General features: G+C 46.9%; 2 protein-coding genes across 3 annotated transcripts in view; one reads left to right on the plus strand and one right to left on the minus strand.

Annotated features, from left to right (window-relative positions):
- The window catches only part of LOC119179000 (neuronal-specific septin-3), a 128,678-nt gene that overhangs the window by 28,021 nt on the left and 73,280 nt on the right, over positions 1–27,377 (minus strand). For both annotated transcript variants that reach the window (XM_075868669.1, XM_037430083.2), the window contains 2 exons: positions 26,302–26,457; positions 16,279–16,452 (listed from right to left, as the gene is read on the minus strand). In XM_075868669.1, coding sequence (XP_075724784.1) covers positions 16,279–16,452; positions 26,302–26,457 — 330 coding nt within the window. The remainder of the gene's footprint in view (positions 1–16,278; positions 16,453–26,301; positions 26,458–27,377) is intronic.
- Positions 12,698–27,377, plus strand: part of LOC119180160 (leukocyte receptor cluster member 8) — a 146,046-nt gene continuing 131,366 nt past the window's right edge. The window contains exon 1 of the mRNA XM_075868666.1: positions 12,698–12,716. The gene's annotated coding sequence lies outside the window, so the exon portion shown is untranslated. The remainder of the gene's footprint in view (positions 12,717–27,377) is intronic.

The following is a 27,377-nucleotide window of genomic DNA, read 5'->3' on the forward strand; positions in this document are numbered from 1 at the left end:
CGGTTTACATGGCAACTACGTATGTGGAAATAGAAGTTATGGCACAGAAACAGAAAAGTGTCGGTCCAGCTAAAACTCCTAACAAGCTCACCGAGCCCCTTCTTAGTTAAATACTTGCGCCGCAATGCTCATAAAGGCACCATTCTTTGGTGCGCACCTCTTGGCAGAATCAGTGCGTCATTATTGAAAAAAAAAAAACAATCATTTTAGCGTTGAAAGTGTAGCGTCATCTATTGGGACTGCGTTAAAGGAATAAGTACTGCGTGCCCACTACTGCCATAGATAGCACTAACTTGTAGCACTTATTTTATTACGTTTGTAATTTGTTTTTTTATGCCTAAATAGTTTTAATTTTTATTTTGACAGATCAAACAAAAGTTTTTTGTTTCTCAAAAAACTTGTTTCTTTGCACTCAAAAAAAGAGCACTAGGTGGCGTGAGCTACTGTGTGGTCAATGCTTTATTCATCCATACGTTCAAAGACGAAGAGGGAAGTGCGCGCGAAGCGAAACCGTCTGTTGCTGATATATGCCCAACGAAAGTTCTAAAACGCGTTTCGATGCTTCGTGCCCTTGCTCTGACATCATGTTATCGTCGAAATGTCACAACATAATGGATATTCGTCGCGCCAACAAGTATAACATGACAATTACGCTAGTAAGTACAACTAGAGTGTACTAGAACAAGGGGAGTGCCCGGACCGGCCGCAGCACCAATGCATTAAAAGTGAAGCCCAAACGGGGTCAAATCCGCTAGTGGCGCTGCGATCGGTAGTCTGTGACCTGTCGTCGTTTTAAGAGCCGTGCGCAGCTCCGCCGAAGTGGTCGAGGGGTAGAATGCTCGCATACCACTAAAAAGACCCAGGTTCGAATCACCGCTGTGACCATAGATTTTTTTTTTAATTTCACGTGTACAACTGTATTGTTTGGCTTTTTTTTTAAATATGCCTTCAGTTTCTACATATTGCTACAAAACATTACGCGAGATATGAAGTAAAGGAGAAAAAAACTTGACAGCAAGCGCATTTATTTGCAGCGCCACCGCACGGGATTCAACGAAAACTTAAAAGCATAGCTTGCGAGATTTTAGCGAATAAAAGAGAGACGGTGTGCTTTCACTCGCCTGCGGTCGCCGCCCACTGGCTCGCTTAAAAAAAGAAAAAGAAAAACTGAAAGTAAACGATTTTCAGTCGGCGGGAAGTCGCGAAGGTTTGAATACTGGTAAAGCAGCGATGTTCTGTCTGCTCGAGTAAAGCGATCACGAGGTGTGCGGAAAGAGGTGAACGTGTTGATATTTTGGATACATATGTAGTATTCCTGTACAACTGATATTGCGAACATATATCTTATAATTATGGCCGCCCTCAGCGAAAATAAATGATGCAAACCAATGCTTGTGTTTTGCGGGCGCATCTATATGTGATCGGCGCGCTTTTTGTTGTATTTAGCTTTTGCGTCATTGGCGCCTGCATCGTTTTCAACTCTCTCAGCGGCAGCTAAACGGCAAAACTAAAGCGCGCCGGTTGCCTGTGCTTTTGATGAAGTAGTATTGAAATACAAATGTACTTTTCTTGTACAACTATTTTTTGTCAACGTATACATTTTGTCTTTTGAAAGCATATTTAGTGGTGCACACTTTGTGCATACGGCCGATGGTCACTAGCGTTTATTGTAGGGATGGGGTGGCACGGAACAGTGCTTAAGACGCGTGACACAAGGTAAGAATGACAGATACGTCATGACCATTCCAGTAGTGTACCAACCAGGCCTGCCCATTACAGTTGTAAAGGAATCGGTTTTGATGTCAATGGCACAGTGGTGATTGATGTGCACGAGGCTGCTGACCCGCAGATAAGGATCGCATCCCGATCTCGACAGTTGCATTTCGATGGCGTGGAAATGATAGAGGCCTGCGTTCTTAGATGTAGGCGCTAAGAACCACAGGTGGTCGTAATTGGGAGAGTGCTACACTGAATACGGCGAGCCTCACGCGGTATATAGTTTTATCACGCAAAACCATTGTCGTCGTCGTCGTTGTTGTTTTGTTTTGTTGAAAGTGCGTTGGTTCTATTCAGACGTGATGCCAAAAATGTAGACATGAAATGATCCGCGGTTGCATGGTAGCTACGGGAGTTTTCGCAGTCAGGCTTAAATGTGAGGTCTCCTAATCCTAAGTAGAGTGTACTAGAACAACCTTGTTCTAGTACTCCTAATCCTAAGTATAGCGTGCTATGCCGAAGGCAAGCAAGTGGTCGTGGTTTGTTTTGTCTTGTTAGTGACGTACATAAAAAACACGCTAGCACATAGTACAAAATCATTCGTTGAACGCGTATCCGCATAAGTTGTGTTCAACTGGCGAAGAAGTCATAGGTGTACAGCAAACAATGAATGAAATTTCTCTGTATTTGCGTTGAGATTTCGAAAGGAGACGACTTGCATACGCAATTGCACGGTCGTTGCCCCGCTGAGTTTGCGCCAAAACTGCACCAATGCCGTGACTACACGTGTCTGTGCGCGCTTCTGTAGGAGCATCGGGGTCGAAATGCGCAAGAATAGGGTTGTCGTGAGAGTGGTAATTAGTTGAGAGAAGGCGTCAGTTTGAAGAGGGCCCCAATGAAATGGGGCATCTTGTTTGAGAAGGTCGGTAAGTGGCCGTGCGAGTGCCGCAAAGTTTTCACGAACCGCCGAAAGTAGGAGCAGAGGCCCACGAAACTGAGAACATCATGGACAGAGCGGAATATTATAGAATGGTAGAAAGGCGTTCAAGGTGTGTGGCGAAGGTGGGTGAGAAGTTATCACGTCATCCAAGTAGCACAAGCACGTCGCCCATTTAAATCCTTGAAGTAGCGTATCTGTCATTCTCTCGAAGGTTGCCGGGGCATTGCAGAGGCCAAACGGCATGACCTTGAATTGGTAAATGCCGTCAGGGGGTAACGAATGCAGTTGTCTCACGATCCATTTCGTCTACAGCAATTTGCCAGTAGCCAGATCGGAGGTCGGGAGATGAAAAGAAGGTGGCGCCATGCAGACAGTCAAGTGCGTCGTCAATACGGAGAAGAGGGTACACGTTTTTTTTTTCGTAATTTTTTTGAGGTGCCGATAACTAGCGCAGAAACGCCAGGAGCCGCTTTTCTTCTTTACCAAGACCACTGGGAAGGCCCAAGGGCTCGACGATGGCTCGATGGTGTCTTTCGTTGGCATTTTGGCCACTTCCTTTTGAATCACTGCTCGTTCTGATGCGGACACGCGGCAAGGCCGACAGTGGATAAGCGCAGAGTCACCATTGTTAATTAGGTGCTTGACAATATTAGTCTGGCCCAAGGGATGACCACGGATACCAAAAATGTCACCGTGATCGAGTCCGAAACCTGACAGAGAGCATCGGCCTGATCAGGCGAAAGGTCTGATCCAATCATACTTCGAAAATGGCTTCGTCAGAACTGGGTAACCGTGAGACGTCTACCGATTCGGTAGACGCCTATACCCGAGTAGCCGACTGATTTAGTGCAGTCGTCTGCCGTGCAGCAGTGTCGCCGAAAAGGTCACGGATCGTCTCCTTGAAAGTGTCCCAGCTGGCAATGTCGACTTCGTGCGTCTCGAACCACAACAAACGCAGTAAATGTCACACTATATATTCTACGTAGAGGAAATTTGGTTTAGCCTTGTGAGCTTGACATTTCAGTAACGTGTTCGAATAACCTACAGGAACCACATCTGCAGTGGGCCATCAAGGTAAAGAAACACGTTGGCGAGCATGAGTGTCGGGCCCACCTATAGCCGGCGCTGATCTGTTCGTACACGTTAAGGCACTTGTCAACGTCAAAGCGTGCCCCGCCATGGTGGTCCAGTAGCTAAAGTACTCGGCTGCTGACCCACAGGTCGCGAGATCGAATCCCGGCTGCTGCGGCTGCATTTCCCATGCGGTCTGAAATGATGTAGGCCCGTGTGCTAAGATTTGGGTGCACGTTAAAGGACCCCAGGTGGTCGAAATTTCCGGAGCCCTCCACTACGGCGTCTCTCATAATCATATCGTGGTTTTGGGACGTTAAACCCCCCATATATATCTAACGTCAAAGCGATCTATATATCCTGGAAATATGCCAGGATCACGAGCAGGAGGTATACGACAACGTAGGTAGGAGTCACAGAAGAGGCGGGTGGTGAAGACGATGTTCCTTGAACCTGTGACATGGTTGGACCCGTGATGATACGTCCGAAGTGGAGCTTCGTGATGGGTACAGGGAAGAGCCAGCAGCTCCACCACAAATATGTCACGTAAAATGACTATTCGCGAGTGTAATAACACCGAACCACACAGAGCACAGCAAGCACGGCGGGCAAGTCAGTCCATTCTTTCGTTGTCATCTTCTGATCGCTGATATGTCAGCTACGTAGCACTGCACGAGTACTCCCAATGCACATCGAAACCGAACTTTCAATGAATTTGTTTTGATGGCCACTTCTTCATTTATAAACAACCCTGGCTCCTTACGAGCACCTGCTCTGTTTTCTTTGTTGTGCAGACTTCCGCCTAGATGGCTGTGCACGATTCAAGGCTTTGACAAAGAATCTCAGTCTTGTCAGCACATAAAAACCTACCACTCGTGCCGTGACATGTTCACGGTGCTCCTCGCATCCAATTAGTTTTGCTTTTTTCACCTTCAGAAGCTCTATCACATCCATGATGCTGTCATGGTGCACGCGGCGAGTGCTAAAACATTCAGTGAAAGTGTCTTCGAGAAAACCAATAAAGTTGGACAAGGTCGAAGATGGGTACAAAAGGCCCCCGTAATCACACTGTTGTGTGAACTGTGCGATAGCACTTTCAGATTCTCGTGAAGTCAACAAGTCGTTTTCGCAAGCAGAACAGTGCAACGGCACGATGCATTTCCTTGCAACATACCCGCTTATGTAGTGGACCAGTCTGCGGTCACTTCTGACAGACACGTATGCCTCATGGTCACTCTCATGTGTCACCACATCATCCAACATGTCGTTTTCATTGCTTTCAAAGTGAATTTCATCTAGTGCATGAGTGAAGCCGGAGGTCTGCGGTGGCGGTGACGGAGGCGAGCACAGTATAGGGGACAAAAGAGAGTCAAGTGTGCCAGGAGTCACATTGCCCTTGTCCGGCGAGCGCACAAGGTTGCAAAAGCTGATGCATGCCATTGTGTCGAGGAACTGCTGCGGCGTAGGATGATCATTATTCCCGCTGCACTGCCGCACTATACCAAAAGTGTTCTCCAGGGGGTCTTGGTTGAGCCGGGCTGTCATCAGGTAGGCATAGCCTACTTCCGTCGTCAGGTATTCCAGCAATAGCAAGGTGCTTTTGATGGTTACTCGAAACCCTGCTGCTGTGGACTGACTAAGGAAGCCCCGCGTGCCTTTTACGTGCGACTCCCATTCAGTCAAGTACGCAAGAAAGGTGTAGAGGCAGTCGACCGCACTTGAGTTCAACCGCAGCGCTACTCTCGCGTACCGAGAGGACATGATGTTGATGATGCTGTTTATCATCCTGCATAAAATAAAAGAAAATAAGAAGAACGTTACTCTCTGCACGCCGTTTTATGTATTTGTACGTGTGCAAGATAATTTTACCAAGACCGCGCAATGCACATCACACTGCATGCCATCGTGGGGATTCGTGCCTCACTATTTCAGGTGCATGAAGGTGTCGCCAAATTAATAGTATGATATAATTATGCTGTTTGGTTTACGGACAGATGTACACTGAGTACAACTTAGCACAGGTAACGTTGCGAAATTTACTACTAAGTTTGAAAGAAACGCTGGGGGTTTGGGCGACAAGAAACGCAGTAAATGCCACATGTTATAATCTGCGTAGAGAAAATTTGTTTTATCCCTGTGAGCTTAACATTCTAGTAAGATGTTCGAATAACCTATAAGAGCGTTTTATGTGGTTTCGGAACATGCCACAGGCTTCCCTTGCAGCATGTTCGAAGTGTCCTGCAATATATCACAAGGAGAACAAAACGCCGTAGTAATGAGGTGTCCGTTGACGACAGTTCCTAGGCTTGCCGTTTCAGGTGACTCTGATATATACACACACTCAGCACGGTACACTCGCTCTAGTGTATATTGCATGCTCAAGTGCCCAGCTGTGCAAACATATATGTCCTTCTACTTCCCTCTTCAAACATATCGTAAGCTTTGCTGTTAATACCAACACAATTAGGATGTCGGACACACTTACTCAAAGAACCGCAAAGTCGCCTGTATGCAGCTGCGTCTCGACGGTTCGACATCTTGTTGGTAGAACCGCAGACCACGGGTCACTTGTGGACCGAACAATTGGTAGGCGTAGGGGACGCGCATCTTCTCAAAGTTGTTCGGATTGAGGTGGGCCTCCCGTATGCCATGCATCACGCGAAGTGTCACGATGCTCCCATCCATTGCGTAGACGTCTTTGACAGCGTCCAAGGAGACCTGAAACATAAATCATATGTAATTGAAACTAGTTCTAACAATTGATGGGGAAGTTCGAATTATGTTGTAAAACCCGGAAACTCTTCAACTAGAGGAAGTAATTTTATGGCTCTTCAAGGGCTCAAATATTTAACGAGGCAACGAATAAAAAATATCAGGTCATCGTTAATGCCACCAATCTAATCCTGCGTATGTGAAAATCTGCTAGGGGGTTCTGACATGAAGCCTCCTCTAATGTCACCCGGACAAAAATGGAACCGTTTCCGGGCGAGGTTTCCATAACAAGTGAATTCATGATATGTAAAGACGCGGTAAACGAAGGAAGTTACCGTGTGAGCACGGGCGGATCTAGCCACTTATTTGAGATGGGAGGTCACATTAAGTAACACAGGAGGGGGGGGGGGGGCGTGGTAATGAATTTTTCTTTTTACTAGCAGAAAAACCTCTTCGTTGTGCCAACACTGTTACTATGTGCTCACAGGGGTTCCACTCATTTGTCCTAATTGGTGATAGGAGGTGGACTGCGAGCATTGAATTGAGGGGGAGGAGCGCTGACAGAAATTTAGGGAAGGAAGGCGATCGCCCCTGTTCCCCCCCCCCCTTCCCCTGGATCCGCCACTAAGGCCGATGCACAAGCTTGGAAGGAGACGGTTACTGCCATGAAATCATGAAACGAAACATCGCCGCACGCTTCATACGGTACGTAAAAGGTCGACTACCGAGTCCAATGCTCAATGCCGGTAGGTGGCGTGCGGCTTCGTCAAACGAAAGCTAACGTCGTAAGAAGTATAGACTTTTCCACTGAAGGCTGCCGGAGCGCCGCCATAGTCCTCTTTGTGGGCTGTTGTTACCATGAGTGACACTCCCCCCCCCCTCCAAGAAAAAAAAAGGAAAAAAAAAATGTCTGCTGAACTTGAGATGTCGGATTTAGGGCTCCCATGCAACAGCCCAGAAGGGACGGGGTCCTCGATCCTCTCCATTCAAAAAACAATAAAAGAAAAGAAAAGGTTTGTAGACGTTTTAGTGCGACAACGTTAGAACTGTATCTACAAAATAAAAAAAGAATCCTGTGTTCGAGTGGGTTTGGCGGACAAATTCGTACAGTTTACGAATCTCGGATCATTCCCGACTCTTCCTCCTGCTGAGCAAAGGCCTTTCCTTAGCATATAGCAATAGTTTATTGTAAAGTGTCACAATAATGTTATATATATATATATATATATATATATATATATATATATATATATATATATATATATAACCATATATAACCACCGTGCACCATATATATGGTGCACGGTGTGTCCAAAGTAGTGAGAAAGAGCCTCGAGTCGTTGATAGTGCTATCGGTCCGATTTCTGTGTGTTGCTCATTGTTCTCGTTAGCGAGTGAGCAGAGAGTGTTCCGATAGACCGTTTTAGGCAGATATTTTGTGCACGTGGCAAGGTTTTATTTGCGAGACACCATGGATCTCGAGAAGTTAGTAGGTCTCGGTGAAAAGATGGGTGGCCTCGTGGCAATATATATATATATATATATATATATATATATATATATATATATATATATATATATATATATATATATATATATATATATATATATACGTGTGTGTGTGTGTGTGTGTGTGTATACTTGATTTGGCGATGTTCCAGAATTAGCGAACGAATTTGTCCGCCAAACCCACTCGAACACAGGATTCTTTTTTATTTTGTAGATACAGTTCTAACGTTGTCGCACTAAAACGTCTACAAACCTTTTCTTTTCTTTTATTGTTTTTTGAATGGAGAGGATCGAGGACCCCATCCCTTCTGGGCTGTTGCATGGGAGCCCTAAATCCGACATCTCAAGTTCAGCAGACATTTTTTTTTCTTTTTTTTCTTGGAGGGAGGGGAGGGGGAGTGTCACTCATGGTAACAACAGCCCACAAAGAGGACTATGGCGGCGCTCCGGCAGCCTTCCCAGTTTGTTTTCCTCAACTGTAGTGAGTGAGTGCTATCTTACATTGACATTTACCCAATGAACCAACTGGACGCGAAGCATACATTTCTCAACGAAGTGTATCTCCATAACATAAACGCAAAAATTATCGGAAAGCATTCGTTCAAGTTCTATAACAAACACACAACAATAAAACAACAGAAGAAAAAGGAATAAATGGGAGCTTGAAAACCTACCAGCCCATCTGGAGTGTTGAAGTCGTGGAGGAGCAAGTTGTTGCGAAGACACTTTATGAGATGCGGAAAGTCCGAAAGGAAGTGGACGTAGCGACTGCTGTCTTTGGGATGCCTCATTCTGCATTGAATGTTCTCAGACGTTGCTTCGATTCCAAGTACCTTCCACATCTTCCTGTTCCATGTCGCACCGTCGCAAGTGACAAAGTCCACGAAAAGACCGGCATCTTCTGCAAGCAATACAGCCTCCACTAGAATTTTCGCGAGGAGCTCTCCTTTAACGTTCCCGTGTGTTGCGAATACTGCTAATACTTGTGTCCACTTGCCGGTGAAAGGTGCAAACATAATCACCATGCCATGGTCGCATGGCTCACATTTATCTTTTTTTGATGTAAAATGGCCTAAATCAACCAAACCTTCAATAGTGGCGGCGGATGTGACTGACAAGTGTTCAGATAGTTTCATTTCATCAATTAGCAGCCCTCCGTGTCGCTTAAAGGCGTCCATAGATCTCGTCTTTTTTTTTAGAGCACTCAGGACCCTTGTGCAGAAACCGAACCCTGTCTTGTACGAGCTCAAATATTTCCTCAAGGTGTCTTCACTTGGTAGGACTAAGATCTTGTTGCTTCTCATGTATTTGTAAAGCTTTGGACTTTTCATCTTCATGAGCAGACACTCTAAGATCCAATTCTGAGTGAATTTTAATCCCCTGGTACTCGCTCGTTTGGAAGCGCGGAAAAAATGAAGTGCTGCTTCTCTTTGTTTTGGAGGCATGTCAGCAATACTTTCTTCAAAAGTGCCTTCCTTTATAGCTTTGTTCTGCTTCACCATTTCTCTCAGTTTTGATTTCAAGTTTGACACCCGTCCAAGCAGTCGGCGATTTTGCTGTCTCAAGGTTTTCGTTTGGCGACAAATGGCTCGCTTTGCAGAAGTGGCACCAGTAGCAGCAGTGGTACGCATCACCTTACATTTTTTCCTAATCAGGGACAGCCTTGCCTTGGCGCATGGACGGCATTTTACACCTGCACAGTTAAAAAAAAAAGGTCTGATTACATGTTTACGCCCCACAGACAGACACACACAGACGCCTACCCACAAACAGTCGCATTAACGCACACAAACATATGCACGCACGCACCGTCAACCATCAAGCTTTCTCGATTTGAGAGGAGTAATGGGAAGAACATTAACTCACAGTAGTGTTAAACAGTGATAAATTTCACTCGAGTTCTTTTTCTTTTATTTTCGTGATAATAATTGCACACATGAAATGTAAACTTGTGCGATCTTTTTTTTTTATACCTCTGTAAGAGAAACACCCCTGCCCGTTAGCAATTAAAACATGCAAATGGAAATAAGATGTGCATATTAATGTCGTTTCCTTGCATATATTTTGACAACTCGTTCAAAATCACCATAAATTTTATCAAAACGTCCCTCTCCTATACGCTTTAATTTAAGCTCTGTCCGTATCGGTGAAGTACATAGACCTACTTACCTCCGTTAGGTACAACACCTTCACAGCTTCTGCTGTAAAACGCTCCTCCATGGCATCTGAAGTTCCGTCCAGAGGCAAATGTCTCAAGTGGGCCATCATTAGGTTCATTTTTCCTTATGGAGCCAGGGCATACAGAAGCTGCGTCGATTTTTTGCATATGTTCCTCTGCCTGTGCGAAAGATAGAGCCCGTTTTTCGTCGTAAGGACTGCCGTTTATATGTGTTCGGCAGAGAAGTCCGTCTTCTTCTTCTTTCAGGAATATAACTTTGTCATGGGATATTTCTGAAGGCGGTATTAGTGTGGAGGTGACATAGAAGACACCATCAACATGCGGGAACTGAAGGGCTGTCCATCTGGAGGTTGACGGCATCGTCAGTGTAAGAAGGGAACGTCTTCCTTCATTCGTGGTACCGCCTTGTGTCTCCGAATTGCAGTCCATCACGGGATGCGCTGCCGACTTCACACACTTTGCATGCCTCTCTGTCAAGCTCGCAGCGCTAGAGGACCTTTTTTTCTCTTCGCACTTGGTCATTGATGGCCCGGGGGCATCTTGTTTGGCATGCTGACGACTTGTCGAATTATTAGTCACCTGGTCACCCCCGTCGGAACGTTGTTGTCCACTCAGTATAACAGGCACTGCTCCGACTGCAAGCTTTGGCCGGTCACGGGGCAACCTGACCTCTCTACCGCCTATAATGTGCACGAAGTCTCGAAGCAGATGATGCGGCTCGAAATGTGCCTCGCAGACCACACTTGAACTTTTCATGTGCCCTCTTGGCAAGCGTAAGCTGTACTCCCATTTCTCCCTCAGGGTCGGAGATGTTGGAACGGCGAATAGCGAACACTTACTGCCTTCAGTAGATCCTATGTAGGTAACCCCGCAGCCGGGCACACAGCAGTTGCCCTGCCGCTTTGGTTTCATTTGCGAAAGGTGTAACAGGACGTGAGACTCTCACTTGTACAGAGGGGTCCACATCTGAAGGGGAACACGCGTGTCGTCTGCTCGGCTACACCGCCAGCCCGCTGCGGCAACTATGAGGTTTCGCGCACGAGCACTGCGGACAGCGCTTTTTTATCGTCTGCCACAAAAATATGAACACGTTCACCTGTCTGTTTCCGCACACCTCGTGATAGCTTTATTAATGTTACACGCCAATATCTTACGCATTTAGTGTGAGGAGGAACACTGAAAACTCGAGCAGACAGAACATCGCTGCTTTACCAGTATTCAAACCTTCGCGACTTCCCGCCGACTGAAAATCGTTTACTTTCAGTTTTTCTTTTTCTTTTTTTAAGCGAGCCAGTGGGCGGCGACCGCAGGCGAGTGAAAGCACACCGTCTCTCTTTTATTCGCTAAAATCTCGCAAGCTATGCTTTTAAGTTTTCGTTGAATCCCGTGCGGTGGCGCTGCAAATAAATGCGCTTGCTGTCAAGTTTTTTTCTCCTTTACTTCATATCTCGCGTAATGTTTTGTAGCAATATGTAGAAACTGAAGGCATATTTAAAAAAAAAGCCAAACAATACAGTTGTACACGTGAAATTAAAAAAAAAATCTATGGTCACAGCGGTGATTCGAACCTGGGTCTTTTTAGTGGGATGCGAGCATTCTACCCCTCGACCACTTCGGCGGAGCTGCGCACGGCTCTTAAAACGACGACAGGTCACAGACTACCGATCGCAGCGCCACTAGCGGATTTGACCCCGTTTGGGCCTCACTTTTTGGATCTCGGTCCGGGCACTCCCCTTGTTCTAGTACACTCTACTAGGGTATAGTAACAAGTGTGATGGCAACCTGAGAGGCAGCATCACGTGACCTTTGTTGCAGTCGTTCGCCGCACGCGGCGCTCGTTGCCTTTCCTCAGAAACACTGGGGTTTAGACCGGGAGGGCAAAATAAACTTTAAGCGGGTAGACTTCACTAGAAGGAGGTTGTCTGATTGGTGGCTAAAATCAAGGCGCGAGTGAAAATTAAACTCTTCACTGCAAAGTACGAATCCTCAAACTCTTTTTTAAGGAAAAAAAATATAGTTTTTGGTTCATTATATATTACGGCTTGGTGGCGCTAGCCACCGCCCGATCTAAAGGGCACAGCCATATCCATTCATCCATCCAGAGAAAAGAAGGGAGATGGTGTGGAACCGGGTTAACGTACCACGCGGCAGGCATCTAGTAAATGAGGCACTGGTCCAGCGTATCGCAGCTCCAGAAAATGCTCCGTGTGCTGGCCACACTGGTAAGAAAACAAAGATGGCTACCCTCTACAGAGCTAACGCGGCGCTTTCGCTTGGCGCTGTTAGAGTGTAGTAGAAAGCTTCTAGTACACTCTAGCGCTGTGCTGAATGAAGTTTCTTGATTGTGACATTGGAGGTGGAAGGGTGCTGGTCACCGGCCGCTTCATTCTCATCGCCATGAAGGATTTAACTGGCAAAACATAGGCAGTCCAAGATCGAGCCTCCTCGGTGAACCGCATCATATTTACTTCAAGTTGAAGAATCTGACCAGCGAGTTCGAGGTGGTTAAAAAAAAAAGAACTGCTCATGTGTACCGGGCCCCTCCGAAAAGTACAAGCGTTTGTGCGTTGCGTTGCTGCACTGCTACAGGTAAGGTCTTCACTTTTCGAGGTAGCTTTGTGCTGCGACTCGTGTCGCATTGAGTTCGTGTTGTGCCGTCAAAAGCTGAATACGCATGCCATTCACTTGATTACAGAACGAAGCTTTATCTGGGTTAGCAGTTGTATCTTGAAATTAGGCAAACGGTAGTTTCAGTTGTAATAGGAGTGCTTCTTTTCGTTTGTTTGTCAATCCATATTATTAGGTTTGTAATAGATAAGGTCGTGTGCTTCCCAACACTCGCCTGTTTATGTTGACAGCGTTTAATATTCGAAGCAGATATTTACACGCACATTGCGCACGCGCAAACTCAAGTACGCTGTGGTTGAATTCTCCATCCCGCCCCCCAAAAATGTCAGTCATACGACCTTGGTGGAATCAATAATCAGTTTAAAAACTCGTAACTCTTCAAGGTTAATTTTTATTTAACCACATTACGATTCAGAAAATTAGCGATCGTTTATTCTGTGTGACGGCGATAAATGCATTCACTCCGAAACAAGCCTGTTCCAACGTAAGTTCCACTGCACTGTGTCGGAAAAAAACCAAGCGAAGCGCCCACAAGTCGAACGCTTCAAAAGCTCAAAACAATCGCCTTTTGCAGTTCCTCCTAAATTTCTTGCCAGCTGACGAACCTCAACCGTCACCGTGCCGCTCAAAAAGAAAACACACACACACACAACACCGTCTTTGACACTGCAGAGAACACGCAGGCAGAAACACCGCACGTTTGTGTTAATAAGCGCAATTCATGTTTGACTACTACTACAGTTAATGCGAGAGAAACGTACAGTGCTCAACTCGCGCGGAACAGCACGAGCGACAGCTCCAGTCTCAAATACGCCACATCAGAGCATGCCCGACGCCAGTGGTGTGTCATCCTTGCAGCTTCCACCCTTCTTTATCTCTCAGCGACCGCGATGACTGCCTTGGTCGTCGAAGCGCTGATCTGATTGGCTGTCGTGGGTTGTAAAATGCGCGGAAGTAAGAACGGCTGATAGGGTGGCGGCACCTCTCAGACCACTCCGCAATCTTTGTCTTGTTGCCAGACGGCGTGAGTGCTGCCGGGCGCACTAATGTGATGGCCTCCAAGACTGCGCGCAACCTGTCGGCGTGCGATCTCGGAGGTCTAGACTGGTAAAAGTTCGACACCATAACCCCGAATGGAAAGACGAAAAAAAAAACAAAAAGAAGAAACCAGCAATCGCCCGGATATGCGCCTTTTATACTCTAAAACTTATTCTCGTTTCCCGATATCATATCACATCGAGAACGGTTTGATTCGGTTTTCTTGTTTTTTTTTGCTTGTTTTTTTTGTTTCTTTCGCTGAATCGTTCAGAGTGCATTCGACGGCCGAAGCGGTTGTTGCATCCGCGGTGATAAACAGATATCAGTATTGCAAGGCAGGCACACCACTGGCGCTGCGCATGCTCGGATGTGGCGTACTTGCGACTGCAGATGTCGTTCATCGTTATAGACATGCGAGTTGAGCACTGTAGGTCAGTGAGAAGGGCGTCGCCAGAAACGTTTTTTTTTTTTTTCTGAGAGGTAGTTCATCCTTCATTTATGCATATTCGCACGTGCGTTTATACGCGTGCATGTACGCACACAGATGCGAAACCGAAATTTTTTGCGGGGTGAATAATTACAGCAGCTTAATATGATAATGGGTAGCACTGCGACTAGCACAGAAAAGAAGCGTATACACACGCGAAAAACACACTCAAAAGGCATAAAGCAACAAATTTTCTAAAGCGCTTATGCTCTTATAAACCGAAACTGTAACTCCGCTTTCTCAGAAGCCCGAGTATTGACACGAATGCACGCATGTTAAATGATGGTGTTGTCGTACGGGAGAATGTAGTCGTCGCGAGGCGATGTGATTAGAACGAATCCCCGTAGCATCCGTTACCTGCTTACCCACGCGTAAGTTTCTGGTCTACGGCGTTCTGCGTTGCGCGTCGTCTGCATCCTTCTGGAAAAGATAGAACGAGACTTGTTGCCACCTTTCGACCGCGATTCCAAGCATTGCGGCACACGTACATCATGATGATGATGATGAACCTTCAGCTTTCCTGGCACTCGCCCACAAAGGGGGATCGGCCAAGAACCGGGCGGCAGGATCATCAAGTGTGCTAAGTCAGGCATTCAGGTAGTCTCGTAGCCGTAGATAATAACAATAGGCTAACAGGGTTAATCTCTTTGTTGCCCTTGTGTACTCGCACACAGAAGAGAAAACTTTCCTGTGGCTATAACCTAATGTAATCCCTCCGAAGGATAAAATTACTTCCACGTTTATTTTTAAACCTAGCTTCTCAATTCTCAATTGGCTCGACCAGGTATCTTTTCCTTTGATAAGCATAACGTTGACAGGATAAAAAGAAATGATCTATTGATTCCGATTCCTTGCAAAAAAGACACAACGGAGATGCTGTTAGTCCAGCTTTGTGTAGGTAGTAATTCAGATGCGGAATTCTGCATTCAATGGTCTTTGGACATCGGTTTTTTTCTTTTTCTTGCTCACGCGCGTGGCATGGCGAAAATAAAGGAAATGTGCGACCGCTTCTGAACGCGAGCAACGTGGTAATCCTTTCAAGGTTGACTCTGTTCGTGGCCTCCGCGATCGGCCGCGCCGCCTGCAGCCGATCGCGGAGGCCACGCCCTGTTTGTGCCGTATCCAAGCGCGACCGCTAGGTGGCGAGCGCTCGCTTGGAATCGCCTTAGGAATCGCAAGTTGACTTTCGTTCGACGAAATACTGTAGGGTCACGTTTCCGCTCTGGTTGAGGAGCGATCGACGACACGTGTCGCACAAGAGGCTTTGTTTAATCGCACGCGCTCTTCGTTGATGGCCGGCGTCATTTACATCTGCGTCAGACACGTTCAACAGCTGCTCGCGCGCTTTCACTCCCACGTATTTCATGCGGGGCGATTATTTACCGATTTGGATTTTACGCGCAAAACGACGGCGAAACGCACACCGAAAGTGTCGCAACGAAATCGCCGGATTCCGTTTTTGGAACGGCACACCGCCCCCGGAATGAGCAAAAAAAAAAAAAGAAAAACTCCCAAGCATTTCCCCGAGGGTGAACATGGTTAAGTGCGAATACACGGGGTGATGCTGTGAGGGGTATTTATTAATTCGCACTATTATATTTATTAATCACACTATGGTGCCTTTATGGTTCCTGGGAATCGCGATTTGATCACACGGGGGAGTTTACGTTAACTCGCTGGCGAATGCCAACGGATTTTAACTTTACTCCCCCTCACGACCCGCTCTCGACGGGAGACTGAGAGAGAAGACGGGCGCGCGAGAGAGAGGGGTGCGCGCGCAGCTGCAGCGAGCGAGGAGAGCGGAGGAGCGAGCGAAGGGGGATATCAGCGTCGCGTCCGTGGCTTATTCGGTAGAGCGTCGCGCTGCGGCCCGCCAAGTCCTCTTTCTTTTAAAGATAGAGAGAAGACTGCGGACGCCGCCGACGGCGGTGGATGGTTTGGGGTCGCCTATGAAGTGTATTCACACTTAAAATGCAAAAATTCGTAGCGGATGCTCACCGACGACCACGATGTTGAACTCGAATCCTCGCCTGAGGACCTTCTTCCGTATCTGTTCCTGGAGCGTGTCGATGCCCACGTAGCCGGCCACGTCGGTCTTCAGGCTGCCCCAGTGGGTCGTCTCCGTCAGGGCGTCGGCCATCATGAGCACGAAGTCGTCCACGCTCAGCTCGCCTGCAGTAGACGACAGAGCCGTCGTGTAAACAAAAAAAAAAACATTTTCGTGGCCACACTCACATCCACTTTTGCTGTATTCAATATGTATCCACAAAGACTTGCCGGGAATACTCGTTGCAGCCCCGCCACGGTGGTCTAGTGGTTAAGGTACTCGGCTGCTGACCCGCAGGTCGCGGGTTCCATTCCTGGCTGCGGCGGCTGCATTCCCGATGGAGGCGGAAATGTTGTAGGCCCGTGTACTCAGATTCGGGTGCACGTTAAAGAACCCCAGGTGGTCAAAATTTCCGGAGCCCTCCACTACGGCGTCTCTCGTAATCATATGGTGGTTTTAGGACGTTAAACTTCACAAATCAATCAATACTCGTTGCAGACTGCGCTTCTTGTGTTAGAGAAGCCTCACGATTGTAGTAGATTGTTTTGTTAAGATTGCGTGCGAGACGCGAACACTAAGCTTATTCCAGAGCCTGTTCGACCATGCACTATGGAATCAATACTCGTCCCAGAGTGCGCTCCTTGTGTTAGAGAAGCCTCACGATTGTAGTAGATTGTTTTGTTTAGATTGCGTGCGAGACGCGAACAGTGGAGCTTATTCCAGAGCCTGCTCGACCATGCACTATGGCGATGATAAGACTGGAAAGTTTGATGCGTTATGTACAAGAGACGGTGCGTCCCAACGATGATTAGTTTAGCTTATCAACGACCGGCGCCCTGTTCGTCGCTATCATCGTATACAACGTGCAGTGCTGTAGTGTGTGTTTCCATTTCCCGGCCCCAAGTTCGGCCAAATAAGGGGGTATCATCTCTGGGCACGCCGACTGGTGCCTTCGTCTACGTCACAAACCTGTGGCACTGTGTATGAAGGGGAAAATTTTCAAAGACTATGCAAGGGCGTTATAGAGAGAGGGGGGTCATGAAGAAGGGGCGACCGCTCTAGAAAATTTTCACCAGAGCTCTTAGAGCACATATAAACCACAAAGCACCAGTTGCCTTCTTTCTTGCCCCATCCGCCTCTACAACCTTGAAGAAACTCGCTTATCATGCCTGTCCGCCCTCCCCCCCCCCCCTCAAATAGATCAGTTAAGACTGAAAACTCAATAAGGCCTAATGTAAAAATATATGAGCGCACAAGGTGGAAGGAAGGAAGTACTCGACAGGAAAGACGCTCAACTTACAACTGCAGTTTTATTAGAAAAATAATTCATTGCACGATAACGCCGAAACACGAAGGCGGACCCAAATATCACTAAAAGGCGTCACCTTCCCCCACCCCCCCCCCCCCGCACAAAAGGTATGTTTATCTCCTTCAACTGCTCTAACAACTGACCCGTTTTTTATTTAATGCAACCGAGGGAACACTGATACACGTGCTTGCGTTCGCCCAAATCTGTTCTGCTTCCATGATTTCTCTGATCAATCTCAGTTTTGTTTTGACCAGAGAAATCATGGGAGGAGAACAAATTAAGGCGAGCGCGAAAAAGTTAAATAATTTACCATCATAATTAGCCTTTCGAATATTATCTTCAACCCTCTTACGATGCCTGCCATTGTAGAAAAAGCAACTGTGAAGACAGCGAGAGAATAGCGCCCCTTCCTGGTTTTTTTTTTTTTGATATTGGACACAGTTCTTGAAACACCCTGTATATACTGTCAATACTAGCGGTGCAATATATATATATATATATATATATATATATATATATATATATATATATATATATATATATATATAAGGGAAAGAAGTTTATACCTAAGGGCTCGTTTTTCCGTGTTTTAACACAATAATAATGAGATCTAACAGACAGTAATGCCAAGGAATGTACAGGGGAAGTTATTAGAACCAATGGAATGTAAATAAGAAAGAAAAGTGGATGAAAAAATAACCAGCCGTGAGCAGGAATCGAACCTTTTCCACTTTTCTTTCTTCTTTCTTCTTATTTACATTCCATTGGTTCTAATAACTTCCCCTGTACATTCCTTGGCATTACTGTCTGTTAGATCTCATTATATATATATATATATATATATATATATTACATACATTTATCGCGTTTAGTGAAGATGAAGCCAAGGCTTTCGTCCTAGAGAGACACTGTTTTGCTCTATTTGCAGCGAATCGGTTTAAATCACTTAAATATTTATTCTCTTCAGTTACACCATAGTATGCTTATTAATTGGGCAGAAAGGCATTGTAAAAATTTGCCTTTCGAAATTTGGCGTTCGAGTCTCCTCTCCGTGCCGGACGTCACTGATATTAAAGCAAATGTTTTTCGCATTTTGGCCGCCTCGGTCCAAGGAAATTTCCTGAAACTTGGTATGTTACGTTCCGGGCCCCTTCAGGAGACAATGCACTTCGCCGAGACTCGTTCTAACTATACGTATATAGCACAAGGTACATGATTGATTGATATGTGGAGTTTAACGTCCCAAAACCACCACATGATTATGAGAGACGCCGTAGTGGAGGGCTCCGGAAATTTAGACCACCTGGGGTTCTTTAACGTGCACCCAAATCTGAGCACACGGGCCTACAACATTTCCGCCTCCATCGGAAATGCAGCCGCCGCAGCCGGGTTTTGATCCCGCGACCTGCGGGTCAGCAGCCGAGTACCTTAGCCACTAGACCACCGCGGCGGGCCAGCACAAGGTATATATATGCCGAAAAAAAAACAAAAAAAAAACAATATATGACATCGTGACGTTTGAGGCGGGCATTTCAAGGTGGCGTGACCACCCCGCATTTTGCACGTCTTCTCGCTTGCCAAGCGTGTTCGTGCGGCAAACGTGACGATTTTTTTCGAATTGCGCGAGTGTATACGATTAACTAACACCAAAAAGATCGCGTTTTTTTTTTCTCTTTAGTGTCCCTTCAAATTTGCGTGCAGGCCCTTCTTTTCCATTCTTTCGGTCCAACGCATATCGTCACGCGACGCACACGTCGCATCACCGCCACGTGCTGCCGTGCGACAAACATACAAGAGCAAAGCTCATAAGCGCGAAAATGCACGCGACGAGCGATGCTATGAGCGACGAAACAGGGCGTTCGCGCGACGTGCTCGTTTTCGCGCGATCGCTCGGTTCTCCAGATTTGGAAACCGTCGCTCACCGCCCGGAAGTGCTGGGCTCAAGCAGCCAATAGCGAAAAACCGGAAAAGACGAAGACTCCATAGGTGCACGTAACTTTGCCCGAGTCACGTATGCGCAACAAGAAATAACGCAATGTTTATTACGCATGCGCGTATAAAAAAAGTGTTGCAAGGCATTCATAAACACTTTTCGTTTCATTACACAACAATTTTTCTTATTTTTAAATTGCATACCACTCGCTACGCGGTTTTCTTGGTGCGAGTAGATGGCCTCATGCCAGCAACAGTGGAATTCGCTCGCCGAAGCCGTCTCGTGAATGAGGTTTGCCTGCGCTAGCGACTGATCGCGCGAAGACGATCTACGTCGCATCGCTCGTCGCTGTCGCGTAAATTCTCATGAGGTTTGGGCATGTAAAGGTTTGTACATACGTATACCCGAGCGCGTCTGTCGTGTTGCGAGCGCGATCTCATCGGGCGTCCGTCCAAGCGCGCCTATACGTCCACGCATATCGCGTTACAAATAAGACCCTGGCTGCAGACGAGAGCCAGATATGTGCGCTACGCGCGCTACTATATACTACGTCCCCATCTCGTCCGGGGTCAACGGCGAGGCGCGAAACACGACGCGGTCGTCTGAAAAGCGCGCGAAAACGATATGGCGGGAAAAAGGGAGCGGGTGTGCTTGTGTCTGAGAGGGAATGTGTGGGTCGGATTTGGTACGTGTTGGGATTTCTGAAGCTTCGCTCTGGCTGTATGACCGAAACGTCCGTAGCCATTTTTTTTAAGTTTATTCATCATTGAAGCATACACCTTTATCCAATGGTTTAATGGGAAGGGAGGGGCGAAAAGGCAACTAAATGCCTGACAATGCGCCAATCCCCGCCCAGACCAAAATAATGCACAACACTGAGTATATCTCTAGCGCATGAACACAAATTCAATACAGCGAGATAAAGAAAAATTAAAAGAAGATACCGCGATTTAAATACGATAGTCTTTCTTAAGATACTTGAACGCCGAAAGTCAAGTTTGTCTGTCACGTGATTCGGCCGCCCAGCCATTTTGAACTGGTGGCTGCGTTCACACTTGCGAACATCGTCGATCAAAAAAGCAAGTATCACGCATATCTGAGGCGCAACATCAATAGGTAAGTATTCGGTGGTGTGTTCATTTACTAGAGAAACGCATAGACAGATAATTATAGAGACGCTAGTGTTTATTACGCTGCGCTGAAAATAATGTGACGCTATTCACGAAAAAAAAAAAAAACTCTGCCGACCGTATGATGCTGCCACCTGGCAGGACGGAAATCATACGAGAACAGCACCACAAGTAGCCGCGGATGAGAGACCAGAACTCGTGTATACTACATGCTGAAGCAGAATCGCGAGTTGGTGGATGTTCATCGTGGAATGCTTTACAGCTCAACGGGTTAGATACGGACAGAGAAAAGACACAGCGCTCAACTCTCAACTGAAATTTATTTGGAAAAAGAAAGGACACATATAGGAACACCTTATGTCGCGACTTTTTGATACACAGACTGCCCGCCTTGAAAATTGCGGCTTTCCGGGTGACGTGATTTGCTCCGTGTCGGAAAAAAACTTATATCAAAGATCAAGAAGTTTCATCGCCATGACTCTAGTGCCCCAGAGGTTAGCAAGAAAAAGAGGCATGTAGTTATTCCATACACACACAGAACCGCGCATGGTTTGAAAAACATTGGTACTCGTTATGGCGTAAACGTGGCCCTGCCGCGGTGGTCTAGTGGCTAAGGTACTCGGCTGCTGACCCGCAGGTCGAGGGATCGAATCCCGGCTGCGGCGGCTGCATTTCCGATGGAGGCGGAAATGTTGTAGGCCCGTGTGCTCAGGTTTGGGTGCACGTTAAAGAACCCCAGGTGGTCTAAATTTCCGGAGCCCTCCGCTACGGCGTCTCATAATCATATAGTGGTTTTGGGACGTTAAACCCCACATATCAATCAATCAATCAGAAAACTTCCATCAAACATAGACATGTGCATCAGCGCACGCGTGAGATAGCCGAAACTTTTTTTTTTCATTAAAGCCAATAACAAGTGCATAAGTCATCCCTCTATCACTCTTCAAGATGAAGGACACAATTTCCTGTTAGACAAGACAAGAAGCGTGTTGTATACTGTAACACATCTGTCCATGCGCGCAGTTTTGATGACTCATTGTCTTATACATATGTTCAATTCAATTCAATTTTATTTTCCAGTTTATACATACTGGATGGTTGCGTTGGGTTAAAAGCTACATAAGTAGCCTGACGACACCCAACGACCAGACTATACAGGGCAGTAACAGCAAGCAGTCCGGTGCAGTGACGAGAAAACCAATAAGTAAAACAGAATACCATATCGTATGTACATATACAGCGATTTACATGGATTTCCAGTATGAGGATTGCAGGAAGAAAAAGTGAAAATAAATACATGTGCATAAAAAGTGCTAGAATAAATAAATAAATAAATAAAGTGCTACGTACAATAAAATACGGCTATAGCATAAGTAATAAACATAAATGATAATAACACAGAATAATAACACCGTAACAATGTAGCAATACTAGCTATTCATTTATTTTTCCAAATAAATTTCAGTAGATAGCTCAGCGCTGTGTCCCTTTTCTCTGTCCGTATCTAACCCGTTGCGCTGTAAAATGTTCCACGATGCTCATGCAGGGCGGCCGGCAGAAGACTACATGTCGTCATTCGGCGACATTTGCAGCGTAGCCACAGGTACGCGGCTTTTTTTTTTTTTTTTTCGGGGAGGCCCGGCTAGACAGGTGCTGGCCTTTCATTTACAAGTGCTTCTGCGTGCGCCTGTATGTATGCGCTTGTATATACGCATATAAATTGTAAAAACTGCCGCCCCACCCCCCTCAAGCCAGCTGGGGGAATCGAAGTGCAATGAAATGTCAAATAATGGTGCTGGAGACTCTGATACTGTGAAGAATTCCAGGTGATCGAGGTTATCCGGCGTGCACCACTGCCGTAAGCTCGAGTCGCTTTTTGGACGTTTAAATCCCACACGGACAAACACAAACCTTGACGCATTTGTCTACGACCACTGGAAGGAAAGATCGGACCACCAAGCATCGGCGTCGTGTGATGACGTCACAATGTGACGTCATGTGGAGACGTTATCACGCGGCGGTGTCTTTCGCATCGCTCCTGCTGACGACGGCCACTTCTCGCGTTTGGTGAGGCATCTACGGTTTTCGCGTTAATAGAGAGTTTTGGTACTGCGTACGTGGCGTCGTTGCGTACGTAAGGACGCCACGTTCTGCGTAGTGCGCATGCGCAGACCGCAACGCGCACGTATCGCGTTACGTACGCAGCCGCTACGTACGCACGCATGAGATGCGTGCGTGCGTACGTACGAGGGGATCGCGCCGCTCTCGAACAAGTTCGCGACAGCGCGAGACTTCGTTTTGCCAAATGGCGGCATCGAAGGCAAGCACCGACCGGCTCTGTGGCTTAAAATATGGCCATAATCTGGATAAAGCACTTGGATTGGCTCACATTGGCTGTCAACAACACGTGCTTCGTTTCGATCTACCAGATGGCGCAACACGCTCGTTACGTACACGGGTACTACGGCGTACTAAAAGCCGATTAGTGGCAAACGACGCCACGTAACGCAAGGCGCTTGCGTAATGCGTACGTAGCACCATTCCGCAGTACTAAAACTCTCTATTAACGATGACACCCATTAAGCCCCCCCCCCCCCCCCCCATTGACTGCGACGTTGCGTGCATGCGGTGTGAAATAAAGTCGCGCCATCTACTCGCTGCAGCTGTCGATATAGCGCTGTATACGCGAAGACGGGCGCCCACAAAAGGCTCCATCCTCTCTCTCCCGTCGCATCCATCAGCCTTGACCAGCTAATCCCGATCCGCGACTGCTCGCGCACGTCGACGACACGGTGCACCGTTATAATATATAACTGCGTATATAAGCGAGAGCACGGCGCGCGCGTTGTTGTGTAGAGGTCTCGCCGTCACGATGACATGTCCCTGCACCGAATTGTAATAAGTGGGGCGAAGTCGCGAGGGAAAAAAAAAAAGGCCGGAAAGCACTGCCATTGCTTGGCGGTGCGTGACGCTATGAGGTCGAGTGGCCGCGCGCGTTATACTGACAGCACACATCGTCTCGTTTCAGTACTTTGCATCTTGTCGTCGCCATATTCATAGATAGATAGATAGATAGATAGATAGATAGATAGATAGATAGATAGATAGATAGATAGATAGATAGATAGATAGATAGATAGATAGATAGATCGTGTGATGACGCCATGTTACGTAACGATCTGTGACGTCACTAGGTGATGGGCGATTTTCTGCATAACCCGATCGTATATCAGCAAGACAGCGCGCGAAACGCTGTTCGGCGCCTACGGTCCATTTGCGCGTTGCATGAAACGTTTCGGTATAGTCGGCTAAAGATTATGTAGTTCGCGCGAAACTACGAAAACAAAAAGTTGACACAATTTGCTCACAACCACACGCATACACACAACCACATACATACATACATACATACATACATACATACATACATACATACATACATACATACATACATACATACATACATACACACACACACACACGCACATAGAGTTTCTCAAAATAACTAGAGGGCACTCTGGCGCTGCGATCGTTCAGCGTCCATGGGAATGATAGGTAGTACACACATTTGCCTAGTCTTCGTACTTGCGGGCGGCGAATCGTACTTGCGGCTTCGTTTATTGCTGGTTACGGTTTTGTTTTGAAAGAAAGATTGTATGCTTTTGAACTTTGTGAGCCAATTTGCAAAAGTAAGTCTAAAAAATGCCGCCATATCCACGAAGTGAATGATGATGAGTGGGCGAAGCTCCGGAGGTAAACCTGGTAAACCATGAATCCTCCGTACATTTTGCCCACTCGATTTTATTGCAACGCTCCCCCTAGCGTACGTCGCCGCACTATATCGAACGATGACACGCGCCATATGTGGCATCATTCCTATTTTATAACACCTCGCATCTTTCATAATCAACTACACGTACCGCCGTCTAGTTTATAACATCTTGCATCTTTTGGACGGACGGACGGACGGACGGACGGACGGATGGATGGATGGATGGACGGACGGACGGATGGACGGATGGATGGATGGATGGACGGACGGACGGACGGACGGATGGATGGATGGACGGACGGACGGATGGACGGACGGACGGATGGACGGATGGATGGATGGACGGACGGACGGACGGACGGACGGACGGATGAATGGATGGATGGACGGACGGACGGACGGACGGATGGATATGGCTGTACCCTTTAGATCGGGCGGTGGCTAGCGTAATACTTAGAACTGAACGAGAGGTGGCTACATACAGGGGACGCACAGCCCACGCCTTAAGGAGCTTCGCTCCTAAAAAATAAAATGGTGAAGCGCAACCGCTGAACATTTGCTAATACTTGTTTTGTAAGAAAACAGCTCCAAGCCACACGAACACACACGGAGCCAAAGGCAGGCCAGAAGTACGAATATTAGACAAACGTGTGTACTACCCATCATTCCCATGCTCGCTGAAGCGTCGTGCGTTGCAGCTCCCATAGACACTAGCGCCAGAGTTCCCTCTAGTAAATATTGTGGGAAACTCTATGTACATACATACATCATGATATAGATGTATGTATTAACGCAGCCAGCGACATGTCCGGGTACCTACTGACTCAGCCTTCGACCGTTAGCTGCCGTGTTGTTTCCTCGTGCTTGCGCCCGTTCTGTTATGCATCACGGTGCAAGTTTGAACAACTATATCAACGGCTGGTGAGGCGAGTTGATTTAGCAACTCGATGGGGAACTAGGGGCACTTGAAGTACCACATAGACTCTACGAAAGGCCGAACGGCAATATGGGCCCCAAGCCAATTTTATATAGGATATGAGCCTTAAATGTCTTATCACCTCCCGTATCCATTTCCTTCTCCTTTTTTGATGTCGTCGCCCGGTCGTTACGGTGCGTCATAAAGATTTCCCTTTTCCGCTGTCCTTGACCCGTCAACGGGCCTGGTGCATTGGTTTGTCACGCCAATCTGTGGACCCTTTGATATGTTTACGCGCACTCGCACAAAAACACACACCAAAGTGACAGATAAGCCGCGATAATCGCGGTGAGAGCGCGGTGCCACCGATAACAAATACACATTTGTCATTGTAGCGATGAAAACCAAATTTGGATGACGATAGTTAAGCGCGAGAACAGAACGACGACACAGAGACAAGAAGGACACGCCATACCAACTATCCCAAGCTGCCACGCTTTTAAATTTGGAAGTTTGATCACACGACGTCTATTCCAGCAGTGCACGTATGTCTAGAACAAGATTCAGACTTTTAAGGTATGCGGCCCCTAAAGCGTATACAATGTATATTATTATAGTGAGCGCATACTATCGAAACCGCATAACGAATACACTGGTTAACTAATGTTGGCTCTCCGCTGTAAGAGCATCAAGAATGCCTTCATTCAGTTTCAATCGATAAGTTATTTCATAATTGGCTAAATGCAACCGATAAAATGCTCAGATGATGCTTCCCAACGCAGAATACTGCAACACATTGTTCGGTGGGTCAGTTGTCTGCTGATGTGCTCAGACTTGCAGGTAACTTCACGTTACACTCTATATGACTAGTAACTGTAACAATATAGACTAGGCTTTTGTAGGCCACCACGTACCGTTCTTTGCCGCCGACTTCTCTGCTGCCCTTCCCAGTAAGAGGTCCTCCGGGGGCAGGTCGCCCTGGAGCAGCTGATTGGCCGCTGCGAGCGCGGCACGGGCTCCCAGCCGACCGCTGCGCCCTCCGTCGGCAGCGTGGAAAACCGACTGTAGGGCTGCGCAGGAGAACATTGAAGTTTCAGTGAGTGACGATCGGATATATCACAACACCATATAAGATTACTGCTAGAATGCGTGTGTATTGATGAATCAATCGATTGGTTGATCGAATGAGCTAATTTATTGAGTGACTGGCTCCCCGATTGACTGACCGCTAGACACATTTGAACGCTGTACTACTATAACAATAGGGAGTTTTAGCTTGCACGTATACTTTTTTACGTTACCGTGTTACCGGTTTACGTGTACCGTGTTACCGGCGCCCGAGTTTTAGCAGCGTTTTGCTAAACATACGTGAACCTTTACGTTCGCACGCAAAAGTTTACGTTCGCCGATGATGATGATCATGGATGCACACATATACGGTTTTCTTTTAAATAAAACTTAATCGGCGCTGCGGCGCAAATATAATAACTTTTTAACATGTAAAACTATCAAGTGTTTTGGTGCTATATAATCACCTAACCCATTAAAGTTGACTGCGTGCAGAAAAGGCTTTAAGTAGCCACCGCATGGTTCTTTAAGCCTCTCCGGTTAAACCTCTCTGGTTGAACGGTCAGCGGCTATAGCTGCATTCGCAAAGAAGGGGTCCTCGATATGGCAACGAGTGTGCTCCAAGATCCATTCCTGGCCCGAAATCTTCCGTGGAAGTACATCGACGACTTACTGTGCGTGGGTTTTACGTTCCGAAACCACGGTGTGGTTGTGAGGGAGGGCTCCGGAAAGTTACGCCATCTGGTGTTCCTTTGCGTTCACCTAAGCCTTAAGTACGTGCCTCAAGCACGTCGTCTACATCTTAATGCGGCCGCCGTGGTTGGGATTCGATCCCGCGGGCGGGCATTCGAGCACTGTAACCAACGGGCTTCCGCGGCGGTATACACTCACTGTACAAGTAGATCGATAATGAACTTTTGCT

Source organism: Rhipicephalus microplus, chromosome 7, assembly GCF_043290135.1.
Source record: "Rhipicephalus microplus isolate Deutch F79 chromosome 7, USDA_Rmic, whole genome shotgun sequence".
Classification (NCBI taxonomy): Eukaryota; Metazoa; Arthropoda; class Arachnida; order Ixodida; family Ixodidae; genus Rhipicephalus; species Rhipicephalus microplus.